This window comes from Mobula birostris, chromosome 17 (assembly GCF_030028105.1).
Source record: "Mobula birostris isolate sMobBir1 chromosome 17, sMobBir1.hap1, whole genome shotgun sequence".
Classification (NCBI taxonomy): domain Eukaryota; kingdom Metazoa; phylum Chordata; class Chondrichthyes; order Myliobatiformes; family Myliobatidae; genus Mobula; species Mobula birostris.
In genome coordinates, this window is record NC_092386.1 from 26,882,118 (window position 1) to 26,902,479 (window position 20,362).

Below are 20,362 nucleotides of genomic sequence, written 5' to 3' on the forward strand. Positions count from 1 at the left end.
GATCACATGGGTGTAACTGGGTGGCACAAGTTCATTTGGGCTGGAAGGGCCTGTTAATGTGCTGCATCAATAAAGTCCTCAACGCAGAACTCTAATAATTTGATCATTGTACTCAAAAAACCACTAAGGTAAAGAAACAATAGTGAGAGCTGGAAAAACTTACAGTGGTTGGTGTGGTATTATGAATTTCTGAAGTTGTGTGTAAAGGGTATTCTTTTATCCTGTTTAAAAGATTTAAATCAGTTTCTGGACCAGAAAGCTCAGAGTTGAGGAAATATGGGACAGAATGGATCATTGTTCTGTCACCCAACAGAGGCATTCAGTGTAAATCAGATACAGATTTGCTAAATCAAGTGCACGCTAAACTATGAAATCAATCAGATGCTAATGCAACATTCAAGCAGCGTTAAGGCCTACGGAAGAATCGTGACACTTAAACCAATAAACCAACAGCAGAGCAGTCTGTTTTATTACATTATGTAATAATTAAAGAGTTTTTTTTACAACATACATTTGAGTTGTGAACTGGATGTTAGGGATATGGAGCTGTGGGAAAGAGATTGTGCCAACATCACACTATTTTACATTTTACACAACCAGTATCTGACTCTTGTATCTAAGAGTTTATAGCAAGGGTGAGCTTCAAAAGGCACACATAGGGCCAGAGAGGGATCAACAAGGACACTGGCAGGAAAGAAAAGGCAGTAAACAGCACACTACCATTCATTTATTTCATGGCATTACCTTTTGAATCAAATCAATTGTTGTGAGTACCATACTGGCTTCTCAATATGAACTCATCAGGACTCATTTTGCATAAAATGTACGGTGGATTCCGATTAATTGGGCCATCAGTTAATCGGGGCAGCCACTTATTCGGGAGAACTCTTCAAGAACAAAACTAATCAAGAAAATAGCTGGGATTCCCTTCGTTTTTTTTGGGACGGTATGCCTCTTAATTGGGACAGGAAACAGTTTCTAACTAATGTCAGCCACAGCAGTTGTGTGGCCATTAGACACTACACTGTGCTTAGAGCGAACCATTTTTAAATAGTGTCAGTTGCATTTGTTTGTGTTCAAGAAGTAGTGATTTTTCAAACTGATAGTTGGCAAGAAATAAGCAGTAAAACAATTCAGAACTGTCTTGCTCACGGTGGGTTCAAGCACTCAGGCTTGGAAAAGACAGAAATGGCCGGGAGTGAAAATCAAATGATTTCATTGCTTCAACAAGTTTGGAACTATAAAGAATTTGAAGGTACTGACAATTATCTTGAATGTTATAATGGCAATAGAGATTTGGAGGATGCAATTGTTGAAAGCATTGTTTGAAGGCAGGCCATTTTCTGTACTAGGTGTCTGTATGCTAATTTAGCTCATTTACTGTCAATCAAAAGAATATGGTAAAATACACTGGATGAATTCCTCTGTTGATAACTATTAGGAACTAATACACAGTTTTATAGTACTACACTAGTATTGGTAGGGTACCAATACAAAATTCCTTACTGAATTAAATGAAAGTTTTGCCTTTTTTATACATTTTTAACTATTTTCATGGAATTTCAGCTAATTAGGGCAGCTGCTTAATTGGGCCAAAATGTACTGGTCCTGAAGTGACCCAAGTAATCGGAATCTACTCTATTGAAAATTCCTTGTTAAAATTATAAGAATGTATTAAAATCGCACCCCAAGTTTAACTTCTGAACAATCACACAGCATTTAAAGGCATAAAAAAAACAACAAACATAACTTGCATGAAACATATGAAGTTAACATTTGAATTAAAGGTTATCTTGAAGGAATGCATCAATGCTAGTCAACGTAATATTTTGGAAATGGAGGACATAGAAGTTGTATGTGTATGCAACCTTGTTACACACTTTGGTCTAGTTCCTTCCCAAATTATTCAGCTATCATTCTAAACACTAACCAGCTTGCAAGTTGGTGTTCAACTGAAGAAAACTGAAAAAAGCAAATAAGTACAAAAAGTAATAAAAAAAAAGAAAATTCATTCAGCTTGGTTGATAAAAACCGTATTTCTACATCATGTTGACAATTATTAAACATGTAAGAACACTCGATTCAACGTGCATGACAAACTGAAATACGCAAAAGAAAAATGGTAATTAGAAACACGTGTGTCAAAAAGGTTTACTATACTTCTTATTAAAGCACTATTACTGCAGCAGGAACCAGCCTGCTTTAACACTGCTTTGCCAATCCACTAACATTTAAATTGTAGGTATTGTGGTGTCTTCAACTGAGACACTGACCAATTGGGTAATTGATGACATCATAGTGACTGCCCACCTGTCACCTGTAAAAACATTATTACAGTGCAGAAATAAAGATGGAAGGACACATCCGGAGAAATGTGGATGAGCTTTAAATTTTCCGCATTTTGGGAGGGGAAGATTGGCACGACTGTGGGACGATCAAACAAATGTCACAGTTTGCAGATTTCTCCAGGACATAAAGAATTGGAGCATATGTATTCTGTGAGAGAGAAATTGGTTCCAAATGGACAGAGAAAATTTAGCAGGAATAGAATTTTTTTTTAAAAGGGGGAAATTATTTGCAGATTACTAGCAAGAACTGTACATAATCAATGTCGTAAGGCACAAATTTACACATGGAAAAAGAGGCTTGCCACACAGATGTATGCCTAGTTAGAACCAGCATGACAGAATTATGATTTATGCACTGTAACAGCTTGCCCTTCAGCAGGCTCCATCCATTGCTGCCACTTGCAAAACCAGGTTGGCTGCCACATAATGTGCCAGTTTCTAGTTTGCAAGTATCAATGACTGCCAAAACAAACAGAACCGTTAAATCCTTCTACATCCTCTCTGAATAATGGATGATGACTCCACCTGTGTGCACGGTATCCGAGTTCCTTTCCTTTCCTGTTTGAGTCCTCAGGGGAACACACCTGGACATTCTCATTGATGCACTCCCCTCCTTTCAGCTCAACGTGAAATGAACCTGTCACAGTAAAATAAATAGCCCCCTTTCTTTTGTTCTCCCCCTCCCTAAGCACTTTGATAACCCTACCAGCAGCTGAGTAGAAACACTGTACTCAGTATGCCACCTCCATATTGTTAGTGGACAGTTACCTTTAGAAAAGCATTGAAGGTCTCCAGTTAATTGACTTGACTTAAATAATTACAAACATTGCATTTTAGACTTCTTTCTGATTTTTTTTAAAAGAGATATTCATAAATTCATTTGAATGAGTCAGTCATATTTGAAATAGCACTTAAATAATAAATACCAGGAGCTATTAGTGTTAATAGTCACATTAATCATTACAAGGACAATAGCAGAGATGTAGGCCAAAGCCTTGCCAAAATGGCCGATATCTGCTGCAGCCAAGCAAATGTAACACTGAGAGGCATTTCACAGTATCTGAGACTATCTGCAAAGAGTAAACTTCAGCTACTTAAGTCTGAGTCCACGTCTTCAGTGCTTTGTTTCTCGAAACTCGTCTCCCTAGAGGGCAATTCCTGAAGGGTCAAGGAGACATTACACGTTCGCTGCAGTTTTGTGCTTTAGGCTCGGCGTCCCATTGTTCTATTCATGTGCATCAATCATCAATCCCCTCAGATGGAAGTTCAACAGCTGCTAACCCCACCTTTCAAGTACTGAGTTCAGTAGCCGCATCAATCGTAAGAAAATATTCCACTTTTCCCAGGGAGCAGGGATAAATATCTTCAGCTTAACAACAGCTCTTTTTTTTAAAAAAAGTAAAACACAAAACTAGTGTTGCAGTTGCAAAGCACTGACTCAGGAAGCAGGTCCCCACATCATTTTGTACTCCCCGTTGTGACTATGTACACGTGTCATTTGGTTTGATGGAAGCTGAAAGGGGAACAAATGTGGGTTTTGGTGGAACATCTGGTTTTATGGAGGGTGTGCGTTTGAGTCCCAGTCTTGGCAGAGAGTTGTATGGTGCTGTGATACTGGATCTCCTAGATACGGTTACAGCCTGTGTCTGAGACTGACCTGCATTCACCAGCATGGAGTCTACTCTTTGTGGTGCAGGAGGAGGATTCTCTCCCCTGTTAAAACTCTGGTTTCTAGAAAGGTGGGAGGAATTGGAAGAGTTAGTATTGTGGTTTCGTTTGAAAGCAGACGCTTGCGCATTTCGCTGCAATGAATTGCTCGGATAGTTTCTCTTGTATTCAATTGCATACGAAGGGGAGGGAATGTCCAGCCGCTTGCTCAGACCGTTTGGAGTCACCCCAGAATTAGCGGGTCCAAGTGAGGCTTCTCTCTGGGGAACCTTAGGCGGCACCTGGTCGAGGTTCGCACCCAGTCCGTGGCAGGGGCTTTTTATGCTCCGATATTCCAGTGTGGCATTCTGATCCTCGATAGTGATTTGTGCTGTTTCTGATCTGTGCCCCTGATCTCCGTAGTCATGCTGGAAACTCTGTGGTGCGGTTGGGAGGACCACCACACTTGGAATATGGTTGGGAGAGGCATGGAGGGGAAGATCCATGGAGATGACTGGTGACCCCATGGACGTCAGGTCTTTAGTGCAGGCATTGATCAGATTCTGGTTCCTTTCCCACTGGCAGCTGCCACGGCTCAGCCTCCGCTTCTGCTGCAGGGTTGGCGTCGACTCTGGAGTGGGCAGTGCCGTCAGGTCCAAGTGATGCTGGTCGGCTTTTATCAGGATCTTCGCTGTGCCGTTCGGCGTCACTATTTTACCGTTGTGCATGAGAGGCGTCAGCAGGGCCTCGGGCTTCACCTCCTTCGTCTGAGCATCGAACAGGACGCCGAGTTTTGTGACGCTGCCCATGGAGCCCCTGCGAGATCGAGGCAAGTCCTTCTCTTTCCTTTCGCCTACGTCAATGTCTCTGCGCCGGTGATCGCATATGCAGTAAACGATTATTCCTGAGAAAATTGCCCCCATGACAAAGGCAAGAATAACTGCAATAGCCAAAAGGGTAACAGGAACAAGCTGATCATGACCTTTGAGGTAACTTTCACGAATTACTCCTGAAACATTAGATAGTAGACAGAATTTAGTTTACAGGACATGAAACACCTCTATTCACTTAAAAATACAAAGATCATTGTAAACTTGAATATACATATGATTTTGTAATCTCTAAAACAATGAACAGTCTTCACCTCCCAGGATCAACACTAAGGGTAAAATAAAAAAAAAATGATCCTTTGCAATCCATCACAATCAAATACCTGGCAGAGAAATAAAAAAAACTTTCATAACTTGGAAACCATTTTATGCAATAACGTACAAGGAAAAAGGATCAAAAATTCAAGTCAAGTTGTTGCCAAATTTCTGCTGGTCTAATGAGTAAAACATGAGACAAGGTCAGATTTGGTACAATCCTCCAGATCAAGAAACCCCAATTCCTTTGCCAAAATGTGTGCTGAGCAATGGATCTTAAATCGGCTATGAAGAAATGCTGTAGTTAGCTTTGTTCCTGCATCAGGCACTGTGCATAAATACATAAATATCAGCCTTTACAATGTAAACAGCATTATAAAAAGTGGTTTCAAGTGTTAAGAGTTTATGTTCCAAACGATCAATCCCCTTATTCTTGAACTATGCTCCAGAGACCTTGACTCCAACTAAGAGAAACAACCTCTTAGCATTCAATCTGTTGGCCCCCTTCTTCTATTTAATGGGATCAGCTCCACTACTTTTAAACCCCCCATTATAAGCTCAGTCTACTCAATCTACACTTCATTAGAGTTTGAGATTTGGTATGTCACCAAAGACTCTATTAAATTTCTGCATATATACCTTGGAGGGCTTTCTGACTCTGGTTGCATCACTGCCTGGTACGGAGGTGCAAATGTAGAGGATTGACGACTCAGCCTGCTACACCTCGGGCACCATTAAGGACCCTCACTATGTGGGACATGCCCTCTTCTCGTTACTACCATCAGGGTGAAAGTACAGGAGCCTGAGACCTACATTCACTTTTTCAGGAACAGTGTCTTCCCCAATGCCATCAGATTTCTGAATGGTTCGTGAAGAAATAAACACTCCCTCGCCATTCCAATTTTGCACTATTTATATGTATATTTTTATTGTAATTTATATTAATTTTGTAAGTCTGCACTGTACTGGTTGCTACAAACTAATAAATTTCATTACTAACGTTGGTGACAATAAACCTGGTTCTGTTTCTGATCGGCTTCAAGGTTCCGAAGTTCAGCCCTCTCCGGGATTGGTCTAAAAACTGTTTTCTGTATCAACATCATTAGCTATAAGGAGAGGTCAGACAAACATAAGAGTGTTTTCTCCACAGCAACAGAGACTGAGTTGAGGCCTGATGGAAATTTGTAACATTATGAGAGGCGCTGATAGGGTAGACAGTCACAATCTTTTTCCCAGAGAATAAATGTCAAATAAGAGGGCATAGTTTTAAGGTAAGTTTAAAGGAGATGTGCAGGGCAAGTTTATACGGAGAGTGGTAAGTGTTTGGAGCATCTACGAGGGGCACTGGTGGAGACAGATATAATAGTGTGTGTTGACCATAAGACATAGGAGCAGAATTAGGCTATTTGGCCCATCGAATCTGCTCTGTTTAAATAGGCACACAAAAATGAGAGAATGTAAGGATGTAGACCATGTGCATGTTGGAGAGATTAGCTAAATTTGGCATCGTGTTTAACACAGATACTATGGGCTAAAGGGACTGTTCTTGGGCTGTATTATTCTACGTTCTAACTCTAAGACCAGTATATCCTTCCCAAGTTAAGGAGGACGAAACAATATTCAGTCCTCCAGATCAGGGTCCTATATAACCGGAGCAATTATCCTTACTCTAGTACTCCAACTTCCCTGAAATAAAAAAGACCATTTTAAGTGCTTCCTATGATTGCAAACTTTTTGCAGTTGATGTACATGTGGGACAAACAGCAAATAATTTGCCATTGAAGACTGGACATTGAGGTAAGGTGCTTGTCTTTGTGGAAACTTAGTCTTCAGACCAGGGGTCCACAAGCAATTTTTATGCCATTGAGCCTTACCATTAACCAAGGGGTCTGTGCACCCCAGATTCGGAACACCTGCTTAAGACAAAGTCCTTAGCCTTTAGACTAAGCTTAGATGATGTAATGAAGATGTGGCAGCAACTCAGTGCATAAAAGCATTGAGTCTAGAGATTCAGTTGTTGTTTAGACCAAACATCAGAATGGAGAAGCAATGTGATCTAAGTGACGTTGATCATGGAATGATTGCTGGTGCCAGACAGGGTGGTTTGAATATCTCAGAAACTGCTGAGCTGGGATTTTCATGCACAGCATTCTCGAGAGTTTACCGAGAATGGTGCACAAAACAAATAAAAACAAATACAGTGAGCAGCAGTGGACAAAAATTCCTTGTTAATGGGAGGAGAATGGCCAGACTGGTTCAAGCTGACAGGAAGTTGACAGTAACTCAGTGGTGTACAGAAGAGCACTTCTGAATGCACAGCACTTCAAACCTTGCAGTGGACAGGCTACAGCAGCAGAATACCACGAACACACACTCAGAGACCACTTCATAAGGTACAGGAGGTACTGGATAAAGTGGCCACTGAGTATATTCCTTACGGATCTCAAAGTGTTGAACCCAGCTGCTGAGTAAAACAGTTATAAGGATGTTAAAATAATGAGACTTCCTGGAGAGCACATACTTTAGGCAAAAGTACGATTAATCTTTGGAATAATGGGTGTCTTTAAGGATTTCAGAAAAAGCATATTTTGCAATGGAAATTACATTAAAATGAACCTGAAACTGGAATTACCATTAAACGTAAGCCGGTGAATATGTTACCGCTTAAGGACCAGTAAATCAGAATTTCTGAAGTGCATTCATTTGCAGGCCCTTATCTCCCTGCAACATACCTGCAATATTTACACAGAGCTGAATAATCGGAACATTGTCAACACCACTGATCCTAATTCCATTGCAAAATGTCTACGATTAATGGCTGTCTCTATTTTAAAGAAGTTTTGCTTCTGTTACTTAGTAATGAAAATGGTCAAGTAACTTCATGCAATTAGATTAGCAAGGAGTAGAAGTATAAGATTAACCGGGCATTTTTAGCACATTATTTTAAGGGAACAGTTCGGGAGGGTTTAAACTAATTTGGCAGGGGGAGGAGAACCAGAGTGAAGATGAGGTTTACAAGCTGAGGTAGTGTGTAGTGAGACTCCAAGCAAGGAGAGACTGATGATAGGGCAAAATTGCTATCAACGGGATGAGTTGAATCATAAGAGACGGACCAAATCGAAAAGCGTGAATACATGACTGAAGGTATTGTATTTGAATGCACATAGTTTACGGAATAAGGTAGACGAACTTGTAGCACAGTTAAAGACTGGCAGGTATGATGTTGTAGGCATCACTGAATCATGGCTAAAATAAGACTATAGCTGGGAGCTTAATGTCCAAGGATATACATTATATCAAAGGGACTTGCAGAAAGGGGTGGTGGGGGGGGGATGGCAGATGATCTGACTAAGTATTTTGCATCAGTCTTTACTGTGGAGGACACTAGCAGTATGGTGGAAGTTCCAGGTCATGAAGTATGTGATGTTACCATTACTAGTCAGATTAGAGAAGATTCTTGGGAAACTCAAAAGTCTAAAGGTAGGTAAGTCACCTGGACCAGATGGTGTACGCCCCAGGGTTCTGAAAGAGGTGTCTGAAGAGATTGTGGAGGCATTAGTAATGATCTTTCAAAAAATACTAGGTTCTGGAATGGTTGTGGAAGACTGGAAAACTGCATATGTCAGTCCACTCTTCAAGAAGGGAGACAGGCAGAAGAAAGGAAATTATAAGCCAGTTAAAACCTCAGTGGTTGGGAATTTAACAATCAGGATAGACAAAGGAGAATTGATGGATGTTGTATACTTGGATTTTCAGAATGTCTTTGATAAGGTGTTACACATGGGCCTACTTAACCAGTTAGGAGTCCATGGTATTACAGGAAATATTCTAACATTGATAAAACTGTAGCTGATTGGCAGGAGGCAAACTGTGGGAATACAGGGAGCCTTGTCTGGCTGGCTGCCCGTGACTAGTGGTGTTCCACAGGGGTCTGTGCTGGGATTGATTATTTTTACATTATATGTCAATGATTTGGACGACAGAATCGATGGCTTTATTGCAAAGTTTGGAGACGATGTGAAGAAAGGTGGACATTGTAGTTTTGAGGAAGTACAGAGGCTACAGAAGGACTTAGACAGATAGGAGAATGGCCAAAGAAGTGGCAGATGGAATACTGTGTCAGGAAGTGTCGCAAAGTGATTTGGTTGTCCTTGCCCAGGATTCCCTAAAGGTTAATTTGCAGGTTGCGTCTGTGGTGAGGAAGGCAAATGCGATGTTAGCATTCATTTCAAGAGGACTGGAATATAAAAGTAAGGATGTAATTTTGAGACGTTATAACGCACTGTTGATACCTCACTTGGAGTATTGTGAGCAGGTTTGGGCCCCTTAGAAAGAACATTCTGAAACTGGAGAGGGTTCAAAGGAGGTTAACAAAGATGATTCCAAGACTGAATGGCTTCTTATATGAAGAGCTTTTGATGGTTCTGGGCCTTTATTCAGTAGAATTCAGAAGAATAATGGCTGACATTCAAACCTATCAAATCTTGATGGAGTGGATGTGGAGAGGATGTTTCCTATGGTGGGAGGGTCAAAGACCAGAGGACACAGCCTCAGAATAGAGGGGCATCCTTTTAGAACAGAGATAAGGAGGAATTTCTTTAGCCAGTGAGTGGTGAATCTGTGGAATTTGTTGCCACAGGCAGCAGTGGAGGCCAAGTCTTTATGTACAGGTATAGATAAGGCAGAGATTCTTGATTGATCAGGGCATGAGGCATACGGGGAGACTGGAGCTGAGAGTAAAAACGGATCAGCTATGATGAAATGGCAGAGCAGACTTGATGGACCAAATGGCCTAATTCTGCTCCTATATCTTAAGGTTTATGGTCTAATATATTAAGAAGACTCCTTTTAATGGCCTCTGCAGAGGCACACATTTAATTTTTCAAATCACATCTTTTATCTCCAACTAGCAGCCATTGTCTATAGCACTCCTGAGGCAAAATGGTCTCTGTTGTTTTTATGGTCAGTTAGGTGAGCCATGAGGTTGAACCTTGGGACTTAGGTACCTCATTCATCATGGCAAGGACGGGTATACAAGCTTCACATCCAAGTCATGTTAATGTAGCACTAATTATCCGCTACTACTTCCCTGATAATTGGGGAAAGGGTTCAAGAAATGAGAATGAGAGGTCATGGGTTTGGTTGAAAGGTGAAGTATTCATGGAGCTTCTGAGGGAAAATTTCTTCACACAGAGGGTACTGCAAGTGTGAAATGAGCTGCTTATGGAAGTGGTAGATGTGGTAACATTTAAGATAGGAACACGAATGAGAGGGGCTTGGAGGTGTATGGGACTAGGCAGAATACCAGGTCAGCATGGACTGGATAGGCCGAATGGCCTACTTCTATGCTGCAATACTGTATGACTCTATGATCAAGTAAGAACAATCCTTGAGCTACTCTCGCATTGTGCAACTTCCTATAGTGCTAAAAATCAGTTCCTATTTGTTGCAGGTAGTTCACAGTGGTCATGGAAGAGAAGTGGAGAAATAAATTACCTACAGCAGAAAAATGAGGATGAAATGCCTCCATCTGGTTTGCAGATTGAGAACAAGGGAATTTTAGTTCTGATGCTCAGGTATCTATGGGTAGAATGATAGCATAGCAATTGGTGTAATACTTTACTGCGGAAACTGTAAAATCGGGGGTGAGTTCAGTTCCTGCTGCTGTCTGTAAGAAGTTTGTATGTTCGCCTGAGACCACATGGGTTTTCTCTAGGTGCTCCAGTTTCCTCCCACATTTTAAAGGCGTACAAGTCAGTGTTGGCAAGTTGTGGGCATGCGACATTGGCACCGGAAGCCTGGCGACCCTTTTGGGCTTCCTCCAGCGCATCTCGGTCTGCGTTGGTCATTGATGCAAACAGTGCATTCCACGATGTGTTTGTTTCCATGTACATGTGACAAGTAAAGCTAATCTTCATCGGAGAGCATTGGATGAGACAGAGATTGCAAAGTGAAGGGGAAAGAATCCAGTTCAGTAGTCATCATTATGTGAGTGACAGATGATCCTTTAAAAACGTGGGAAGCCCGGCATCATTGGGTAGAGTAAATGAAATGCCAGCTGTGGGCCCTTATTGACAAATTATGCTTTGGTGTCAGACATTCATGGATAAAGATTTAAATTGCATGGGGAATGTTTCCAAGGAGACTGCTGCTTGAATTGTCTCGGGCTAAAACGTTGACTGTACTCTTTTCCATTGATGCTGTCTGGCCTGCTGAGTTCCTCCAGCATTTTGTGTGTGTTGCTCGGATTTCCAGCACCTGCAGATTTTCTCATGTTTGTGAGTCTCAATCGTAACTCAGTGGTAGATTCTGACTCAAAACATTATGGATTTAAGATGCACTCAAACAAAACAAAAATCCATTCAGACATTGTTTGTGTCCTTGCTGACTGTATACTATGTGGGAAGTGCATCCGGATGCAGCTCCCGAAGGAGTGGCCGGTCTTGCCGCTGGACTCACGCAGGAATATCCATGATGCTGGCATCACAGAGAGGAGCTGCCACGCCAGAGACGCCAGCGGCAGTTAGGTGGGTGACCAGCAGTAAAGGTAGAAGGGTTTTGCAAGGAGTTCAAGATTCTCCTGTGGCCATTCCACTCTCTAACAAGTATCTCATTTTGGAATCTGCTGGGGGAGGGGTACGGAAATGATCTTTCAGAGTGTGGTGACAACAAGGAGCACGGCTCCACAATCAATCTAACCCTTAAACCCCGTTTTTCTAATATCCATATGTGCTTATCTAGGAGTATTTTAAATGGCCCTATTGTGAAAGCTTCCAACACCACCTCTTGCAAACAGACAGGAGATTCCTGGCTGTGAACAACACTCCAGGATGGTGAGTTGGCTCCTGTCTTCTGGGGTCAAGGATGTCTCCGGATGGTTGAAATACATCCTCAAGCAGGAGAGTGAGCAACCAAAGATCACCGCACACACTGGCATGTGAACAAGGGATGTTTCAAAAAGGGATTGCAGTACAGTGCAATACTTAAAATATACATCGATTACAATAAGAAATATATAGAGTGTGTGTGTGTATATATATATATATATATATATATATATATATATATATATATAGAATATTAAAAAGTAGGACCTTAAGGGCTCGACTACCTGGATTATTCCTGGCGTGCTGTGCAAATGAGGCAGCAACAGAAGAAGAGGGCAGGTGAGGAGCTTGTGTACAAGAGGGACAAGTTGCACTCGAACTACTGGGGACCAATATCCAGGCAGGGAGATATGCTAGTGCTATTCGGAAGGATTTAAGCTAGTTTGAATGGGGAGTGGGTCGCAAAATAGTCGTGTGGAATATGGGAAAGTTGAGGCAAATACAGAAGTGAGTTCAGTTGGCAGGACGGGCAGGAGTGGGAAGGGGAGGGAGGAGGGGTTGATAGACTAAACTGCATTTATCTTAATGCGAGAAGCCAGATAGGCAAGGCAGATAAGCTTAGGGCATGGACAAACCCAAGGATATGATAGCCACTACTGAAATATGTTGGAGGGATGGATAGGGTTACTACCTCAGTGCCCTGGGATATAAAAGCTTCAGGCTTTTATAGAGGTGGAGGTAGGAGAGGAGAGGGAGCTACATTTTTGGTTAAGGAGAACATGACAGTATTACTAAGAGAGTATATACCCGAGGAATCACAAAGGCACAAGCAACTCCTTCCCTCACTCCCCATAATGTCCTAGAACACATTGCGTCTGGCCCCAAGGACTTATCCATCTTTGTGTACTTTGTCCTCCAGCACCTCCCCTTTTGTAATATCAATGTTTTAAGACATCACTGTTCCCTTTCCTGAATTTGCTCATTTCCATGGCACTCCCCATGGTAAATACAGACAAGAAAGATAAATAAGACCTCGCCCATCTCCTGTGGCTCCACACATAGTGGACTACACTGATCCTTATTCTCCCTAAAGTTGTCTGAGTAGTGAAGAAGGGTCTCCGCCTGAAACACTGACTGTTTATTCATTTCCATAGATGCTGCCTGACCTGCTGAGTTCCTCCAGCATTTTGTGTGTCTCTCTCTAAAGTTACCCTTTTCCTTTAATATGCATGTAGAATCTCTTAGGATTCTTCTTGTCTTTATCTTCCAAATCTAACCATGTCTTCTTTTTACCCTCTTAATTCCCTATACTCCTCAAGGGATTTACTTGATTCCAACTACCTATACCTGACACAGGCATGAATACCCCTCATGAGACAGGGTTCCCTAACCCACCAGCCTTGCTCTCCACTCTAGCAATTAAGTTTTGCAAATTCTGGTCTAATGCCAACAAAAGTAGCCTTGCGCCAATGTAGAACTTTCCTACCTTTTTCCATAACTATTTTATAACTAATAGAATTGTGGTCACTGGTCCCAAAGCACTGCCCCACTGACACTTCAGTCACTTTCCCTGCCTTATTTCCCAATGTGAGGTCAGACATAGTCCCCTCTCTGACTGGATATTCTTGAGAAAAATTTGCTGGACACACAACAAATTTTGCCCATGCAAGCCTTAGCAGTTGGTCAATATTAGAAAAGTTGACATCATCTACTCTTACAACTGTATTATTCTTGCAGCTAATTAACTGCCTTTCTATATATTTGATCCTCTAATTCCCTTTGACGATTGGGGAACCTATCCCATTAAAGTTGTCTTCTTCTCTCATTTCTGAGCTTCATTCACATGACCTCACTGGATAATCCTTCAAGATTATCCTAATTACTGCTGTGATGTTCTCCTTAATCAATAATACTTCTCTTCCTCCTCTTTTACCTCAATTCACACATGGAACATCTATACTCTAAAACGCTTAACTACCAGTCCTACCCATCCCTCAATCGTGTTTTTATAATAGCTATGAACACTCGTAAGACTCACTTATGAACAGGTTCTTTCTTTTTTACAGATGCCCTGAAGTTGATTTTTCCCATTAACCAGAAAATACACAAAATCATTGGATATGCCAGCTCATATCTACACAGTATTATAATGAACGGTGTTGATGGGGGCTAACTAACTTTAACGTTAACACTGTCTTAGCCTGATTCAGAAAAGATGAATTATTTTCAGTACCTTGACAATATTTATCCCTCTGTCAATTTACCTGAAACAGATTAGCTAGTTGTCACCTTTCTATTTATGAAAGCCTGCTGCATGCAAACTCATCGTCCAGCTTTGTACTTCACAATTATTTCATTGTCTGTTTCAGGTAGGCAACCTCATCGCCAAGAAGTCAGTACTTTCGAATATCACAGCTGACATTCCCCAGGAACGTTGAGAGTGGCTACTTCGAACCCAGAATTCATCTCACAGAACATTCACATGCAAAAACAACAGACTGAACAATAAACACAAGAGATTCTGCAGATGCTGGAAATCCTGAGCAACGCATACAGGTACAATGCTAGAAGAACTTAGCAAGTCAGGCAGCATTTATGGAGGAGAATAAACAGTCGATGTTTTGGCCGAGACCCTTCAAGAGGACCCAAAGATATTTAATCTGTCCTCATCTTTAACTAACTTTACCCCATGCTAACAGCAGAAATTCTAATTTCAACAAATAACTAAACAGTACTTTGCAGTCAGATGAAGTCTTATCAGTCCCTACTTGTTTTTGTTAGCTACAAATCAAAATTTCTAGTGGATTATATGAGAAATTGTGGGACGATGATGGAAGGGAAGGTCAAAGAGACATGAAGTTATTTGGTCCTGCTCCATTATGGAGATATTCACTATATAGAGATTGTTTGTCAGGCACGGAATCACAACTTTTGAAATAATGCAGTCCAGGAAGAAGTACTTAGTGGACTAAGTTACTTCCCAAGAAGGCAGGAAACCAGAACACCTTCTGTTGTACAGTTAATATAGTGTTAGTGATTATTCGCATAGCTTTCATTAGGCTCATGTTTCAAATAAATTAAAGCTGATAAGCAGAGTTGTTGCTGTAATGTTCACTGAAATTGCATTTGAATCACAGCTCTTGTACACATTGAAACATGTAGAAATGTCTGGTTGACGCTTTGTAATAATCATAATGAAAAATCCCAGATTTCAGCTCAATAGAAGCTGACAGCTGGGATTAATATTCGTCACTTTAAATTTTACACAATATGATTGAGTATGTGTCCAAACAGCATGTAAATCCAGTGACCTGAAGTGCATTAAACGTTACAGTTGAAGTGGGGGGGGAATGAAAGTTCAGATTGACTACCAAAAAAAACCTCTTAATATACAGATTGCTTTATGCAGCATTAACAGGACAAACATATTTTTAGTAAAGTAGCCTACAAAAATAGAACATTTCTGTTAAGCTGCAAAAGGGAGAAGCGTAAACGTTATTATCCTAGTTGCGAACAGATTCTGTATTTACAGATCCAGGTTTGCTAGAAAATACACAAATCACTCATTGTGGTAACTACCCACACCGTATGAAATGAACGGTATTGATCAAGGACGATAAACATGAACATTTGTTTATTGTCTGCCCCTGCCTAATTACAACGATACTAAGTCTCACGCTCAAAGGCTGGTTTTAATGGGATTTAAGTATCAGTGAACGTTACATTGTTTATAGAGTAGTATTGCATAAATATCAATTGAGGCGACTTAATTCCAATTTCTAAATTAACTCTGTTAAGTGACCCCCCGCAGGGAAACTGCCAGCATGTATCCTGAAGAGAAAGCACTGTCTGATTACTTTAGGAAGTTTACATATAAACAGATCTTTTTTTCAAGATTAGTTTTCGTTTGAATTGAATAATATTTTAGTGAGCTTGTGAATGTACGGGTGTCCATAATTCAAGCATTGGTAACTTGGAGAGGATCTGCAAAGAACTTTTTAAGAACATGGCCCTCACTTTCTCTGCCTAGACTTCAGCTCCTCATTTTCACCTAACTCAGAAAACAGTGAAGAAATATTAAGGTCGGAGAGAAGGTGATGATACGTCTAAGGCATAAAGCACGATTTCTCATATATGCTTAAACAGTAAAGTACAGATGGCTTAGCAGTGCAAAACTAGATGCAAAGAAACAGAATTCAAGCTAAAAATACTGTGATATATTGCAGTTGGGAACTTTATCTGTAAACAAGCATGTTCAATACTTCATGATCATGAATGGCACACAGATAAAAACTGCAAGCGTGAAAGAAATTCTCTCGAGTTAATTTTGTAAACCAGCAATTCTCAGCCACTGCCAGTACAAACCGTAATATTTGTATCAACCAGGCAGAGACTGCAAAGGCTCCAGACATCTGGTAACTGAGATAAGGAGGAACAGAGGAGAGGGGCTATCCTTGACTTAGGCAATTGACAGAGATATCAAAAACTATTAAACAAGGGTTACAAGGACATGCAGACATAAATCACAAGTGGGAAAAAGGAATGGTCAAATCCTAAAGGAGGGAAAAATGAGAGGTGATTTTATGCTCTACTGGTTCTCCCATTTCTGTTGTTAGTAATGAATCATACAACACACAGTAAGGCCTTGCAACATTTCATACAAGAAGATGAAATGTCCAGTGGGGGGGGTGGTCTTCAATACAATGGCAGCAGAAGGGAAGGTTAGACTGGGGGGTTATTTTTTTTTTGCAAAAATGATTCATATCATTAGTTTAACACACAAAAATGCAGTAGAAAGAAGCATACTCTGAAAGATTTTCATAAAAATAATTTATAAAAATAAAAAAATCTGGCCAATGTTGACTGTAATTGAAGAAATGAAAGTGGGTGCTCTCTTTGTAGCTTCGTTGAAACATTTCAGAGTATTCAATATCAGAAGCAGCTGCACACACATAAAATGCCTCACCCACATAGACCGGCCTGTCAGGTCAGTCCACTCATCTTGCAGCACGGAGAGTATTTTGCTTGAAACAGCATAACCCAAGGGAGACTGGTCATGTGGGTGCGACATCTCCAGGGAACCAGTGTGTAACATAGAATTAGGTTAAACAGAGCAGAGTTTTGCGAAAAAGCAGCAGCACAGACATTGTGGTGGATACATTCACACTGCACGTGCATTTTCTCAGAGGTCGTGATGGGGAGCAATACAGCAAACGAATATGAATTTCAATAATTGAACTCCATGCGGCATTGTGCAAAATAAACTGAAAATAATTCTCAAATGCCAACAGAAAAAAAACATACCACATTAACCATAAATAAACAGAAAAAAACAAATCCATTTCCCAATAAAACCATCAAATGCAATTGACACCAAGCTTTATAGGTAATTTAGTGTATTAAAAGCACACCCACACAGACCCATGCAGTCACCTCTGCTACCATTGTTCTTTGTAAGGAGGTAAACTGCTTCCAGCTCTGTCACTACTAATCAAAATGACATCCCGCAGTGCATTAAAAATTAAAATGACCTTGTTTGGTGTTAATAAGGCTCTTGGGTCACTGCCATTCCCTGTTTTAATCAAAACTGAGCACAAGAAAGGTAAACCCAATGAACACAAAGGGTTAGCAAGGACACAAAATTGGAACAGGGCCAATTGTCCGTGAAATGTTTACGTGGGTTAATTGCGTCTTTATTCACAATGAGGTTACATTTTTTGAGCTAGTTTCCTTTTGCTTCCAAATACTGACTCCCCCAACTCACAAAAGTACCCACACTAAGATGGAGCCAGTGGCCATTCTGCAAAAGCCAAGAATTGCATTCTCAGTCAAACATGCTACCAGCAGTGGTTGTGCTTTGCAGCCTACTCAGAAATTGATTTAAATGGAAGGAATCTCAGGGGCAGAGAAGAACCCACTAGCTCTTCTATATACTGCACGAGAAGAATTTTTTTATGGCAATGAGGTCTGGGTTTTAAATGCAAGTGAAAACTCTGTGGCTAATTGGCTCTCTTCGGCTGTTTCAACTTTTCCTCCAAGTAAGATTTGTTACTCATTGTGGACCAAGAATCAAACCTGGGATTTCCCAGTTAGGCAGGGCACACATAAATATAGTCTTTCCTTCTTTTAATCAATACTCACTTCCTTTTGTGTTTGTTTTTCTTGTTATGCAAGTTTTTACTTTTTTTAGTCAGATTCCACAGCAGCTCACTAAAGCTTGGGTCTTGCCATCCCAGCTAGTAATTATTTATAGCTTTTAAGCTTTCCTTTGTTATTGTACAGGTTCTAAGATGATTAATAGTTACTTTAAATTAATAGCTACTGTGGTTAGCTTTTAAAGCTACAGATGAGGCCGAACTATTAACCTGAAGGACATATTTTACTTAAATTATGATTCAATGTTAATCACTTAACTAACTTCTATCACCACTATGTTTATGTCCAATTAAAACATTTTGATGAAATCCCAAACTTATTTCCCACAGATAATCAGCTTAAATATTTCACAGAAGTAATGGGATAAATAGTTCTAGCCAAAAACTTGTGCTGTTTATAAAAGGGGTTATCATAGTATTGACCATCATACTGTGAGAAGAACACACAAAAAAATACTGGAGGAACTCAGCCGGTCAGGCATCATCTATGGAAAGAAATAAGGGTCGAGGTTTTGGGCCAAGACCATTTATTAGGACATTTTTTGGTTTATACAGAGAGTAACTTTGAATTGGAACTTGTTACCTGCAGAGTTTGTTGACAGAACTATCAAAAGAGAACTGGAAGGCACAATAAATAATTTACAGGGCTGTGAGGAATGGAACAAACTATTCAGAGCTGGCAAAGAACTGAAAGGCCATTAGTCTCCTTGTGTGCCACAACAATTCTACGCTTCTCCAACTTTGATCATAATCAAGTGGCACAGAGCAGCAATTGATATTAACTTTGCTGCTTTCTATTTCGCAGGTTAATCACCCTTGAGGAAGAGTGGAACGCAAGGCAGAACTGGAAATTAAAAGTGCATGTCAATCCAGTCTGTGCATGTCTAACAGCCTAGAAACAAGTCACCCAAATTTAGCTTTAAAATTGGATATTGTTGAGGGAATGGAGAAAGGATTGCGAGCAAACGAGCAGACCTGTTTCTTTTGAGAATGTTATTATTGTTCATTTTTAAATTTCATTTATGAACACTGCTGAGAAGGCCAAAGTCTATTACCAGCTCTGAGATACTTCTGAGTTGAAAGGCTTGTTAGTCTCTTTCATTGGGCCAAGAGTCAACTCCAGAGCTGGGAGTCTGGATTTGTGTCCAGGCCCGGTTCTTTTAAGGATGAGAGCTTTCTTTCTAGTCCATTTCATTGGGTAATTAAGAGTCAACTTCATAATCTGGATTCATGTCTAGTCCCAGTTCATTCAGGATGAGAGCTTCCTTTATGCTTGAGTTGCTCAGAAATAAATTGATGGCAGTGACACCAAGAATCAGTTAAGTCCAATTTCTCCTTTTTTTTTTGCATAAGTCAATGGATTTTACCCAGCTGGAAGCAGCGACCCTGCCATTTACCCCCGCCACAGGAAAGGAGTGCTTCCGAGGCCTTACCGTTGGTATCACGGTGAATGTGTGGAGGGTTAGCCACGTATGGGTCAATGATTTCTGAGGACGCAACAGCATTCTTCTGATCCAGCATCGGCCCCTGGGCATCAAAACCCTCCTTAACTGCTGTAGGAGGGGTGGTAGTGGAAAAGGCAGAACTGAAGTGGCCTGTCATCATTGTAAACACAGTCAAGGTCATTCTGTTTTACTCAAGAGTCTGAACTTATTGTTAAGTCAGGAAAAACAGAAACATCTGTTTTAGCATAAGTCAATTGTTTTTTAAAATTCATTTTACATTAAGTTATCTTAAAATTTATTTTCCTCTTTCATATTAAATCTGCAATGAAATACGTAGCAACAATGACAACCCATGCTAGCTTGCAGCACGCTGCATCTGTGAGACAGGGGTCCTGAATAACTGTGATGGCAATCAGAGACATTGCTATGAGAAGGAGGGAGCCATTTTAAGGATTGTCAACAATGATTTTGCCACAGGATTGTCCTTTAGTCTGCTGGACCTAATCATTAAAAAGAATTTATTTTTGCTCGGTGCCATAGGCTGAAAGTTTGTGCTGACAGAAGCATTTCATTACTCACCGTCAACTATGACAGGAAATATTGTTTCACAGCAGACATTTTCAGTGTAACTAGAGGGGGGGGAGTGTTTATATTACAAGGGGAAAACATTGAGGGGAGTGAGAATAAACAGCCTATCCTGTTACTACCCTCCATTTTAGAAAAAGAACTATCCCCAGGGAGATGTCTTATTCAGATTACATTATATTCCGGTAAAAATTATGATTATCAGAAATG

General features: G+C 40.6%; 1 protein-coding gene across 12 annotated transcripts in view; it reads right to left on the reverse strand.

Annotated features, from left to right (window-relative positions):
• Positions 1-451: 451 nt before the first annotated feature.
• sema6a (sema domain, transmembrane domain (TM), and cytoplasmic domain, (semaphorin) 6A) overlaps positions 452-20,362 on the reverse strand; it is a 167,734-nt gene continuing 147,823 nt past the window's right edge. For 6 of the 12 annotated variants that reach the window (XM_072281424.1, XM_072281422.1, XM_072281430.1 and 3 more), the window contains 2 exons: positions 19,556-19,717; positions 452-5,004 (listed from right to left, as the gene is read on the reverse strand). In XM_072281424.1, the coding sequence (XP_072137525.1) occupies positions 3,830-5,004; positions 19,556-19,717 (1,337 nt within the window). In that variant the 3' untranslated portion in view covers positions 452-3,829. The other 6 variants (XM_072281431.1, XM_072281428.1, XM_072281432.1 and 3 more) reach the window with 4 other exon arrangements.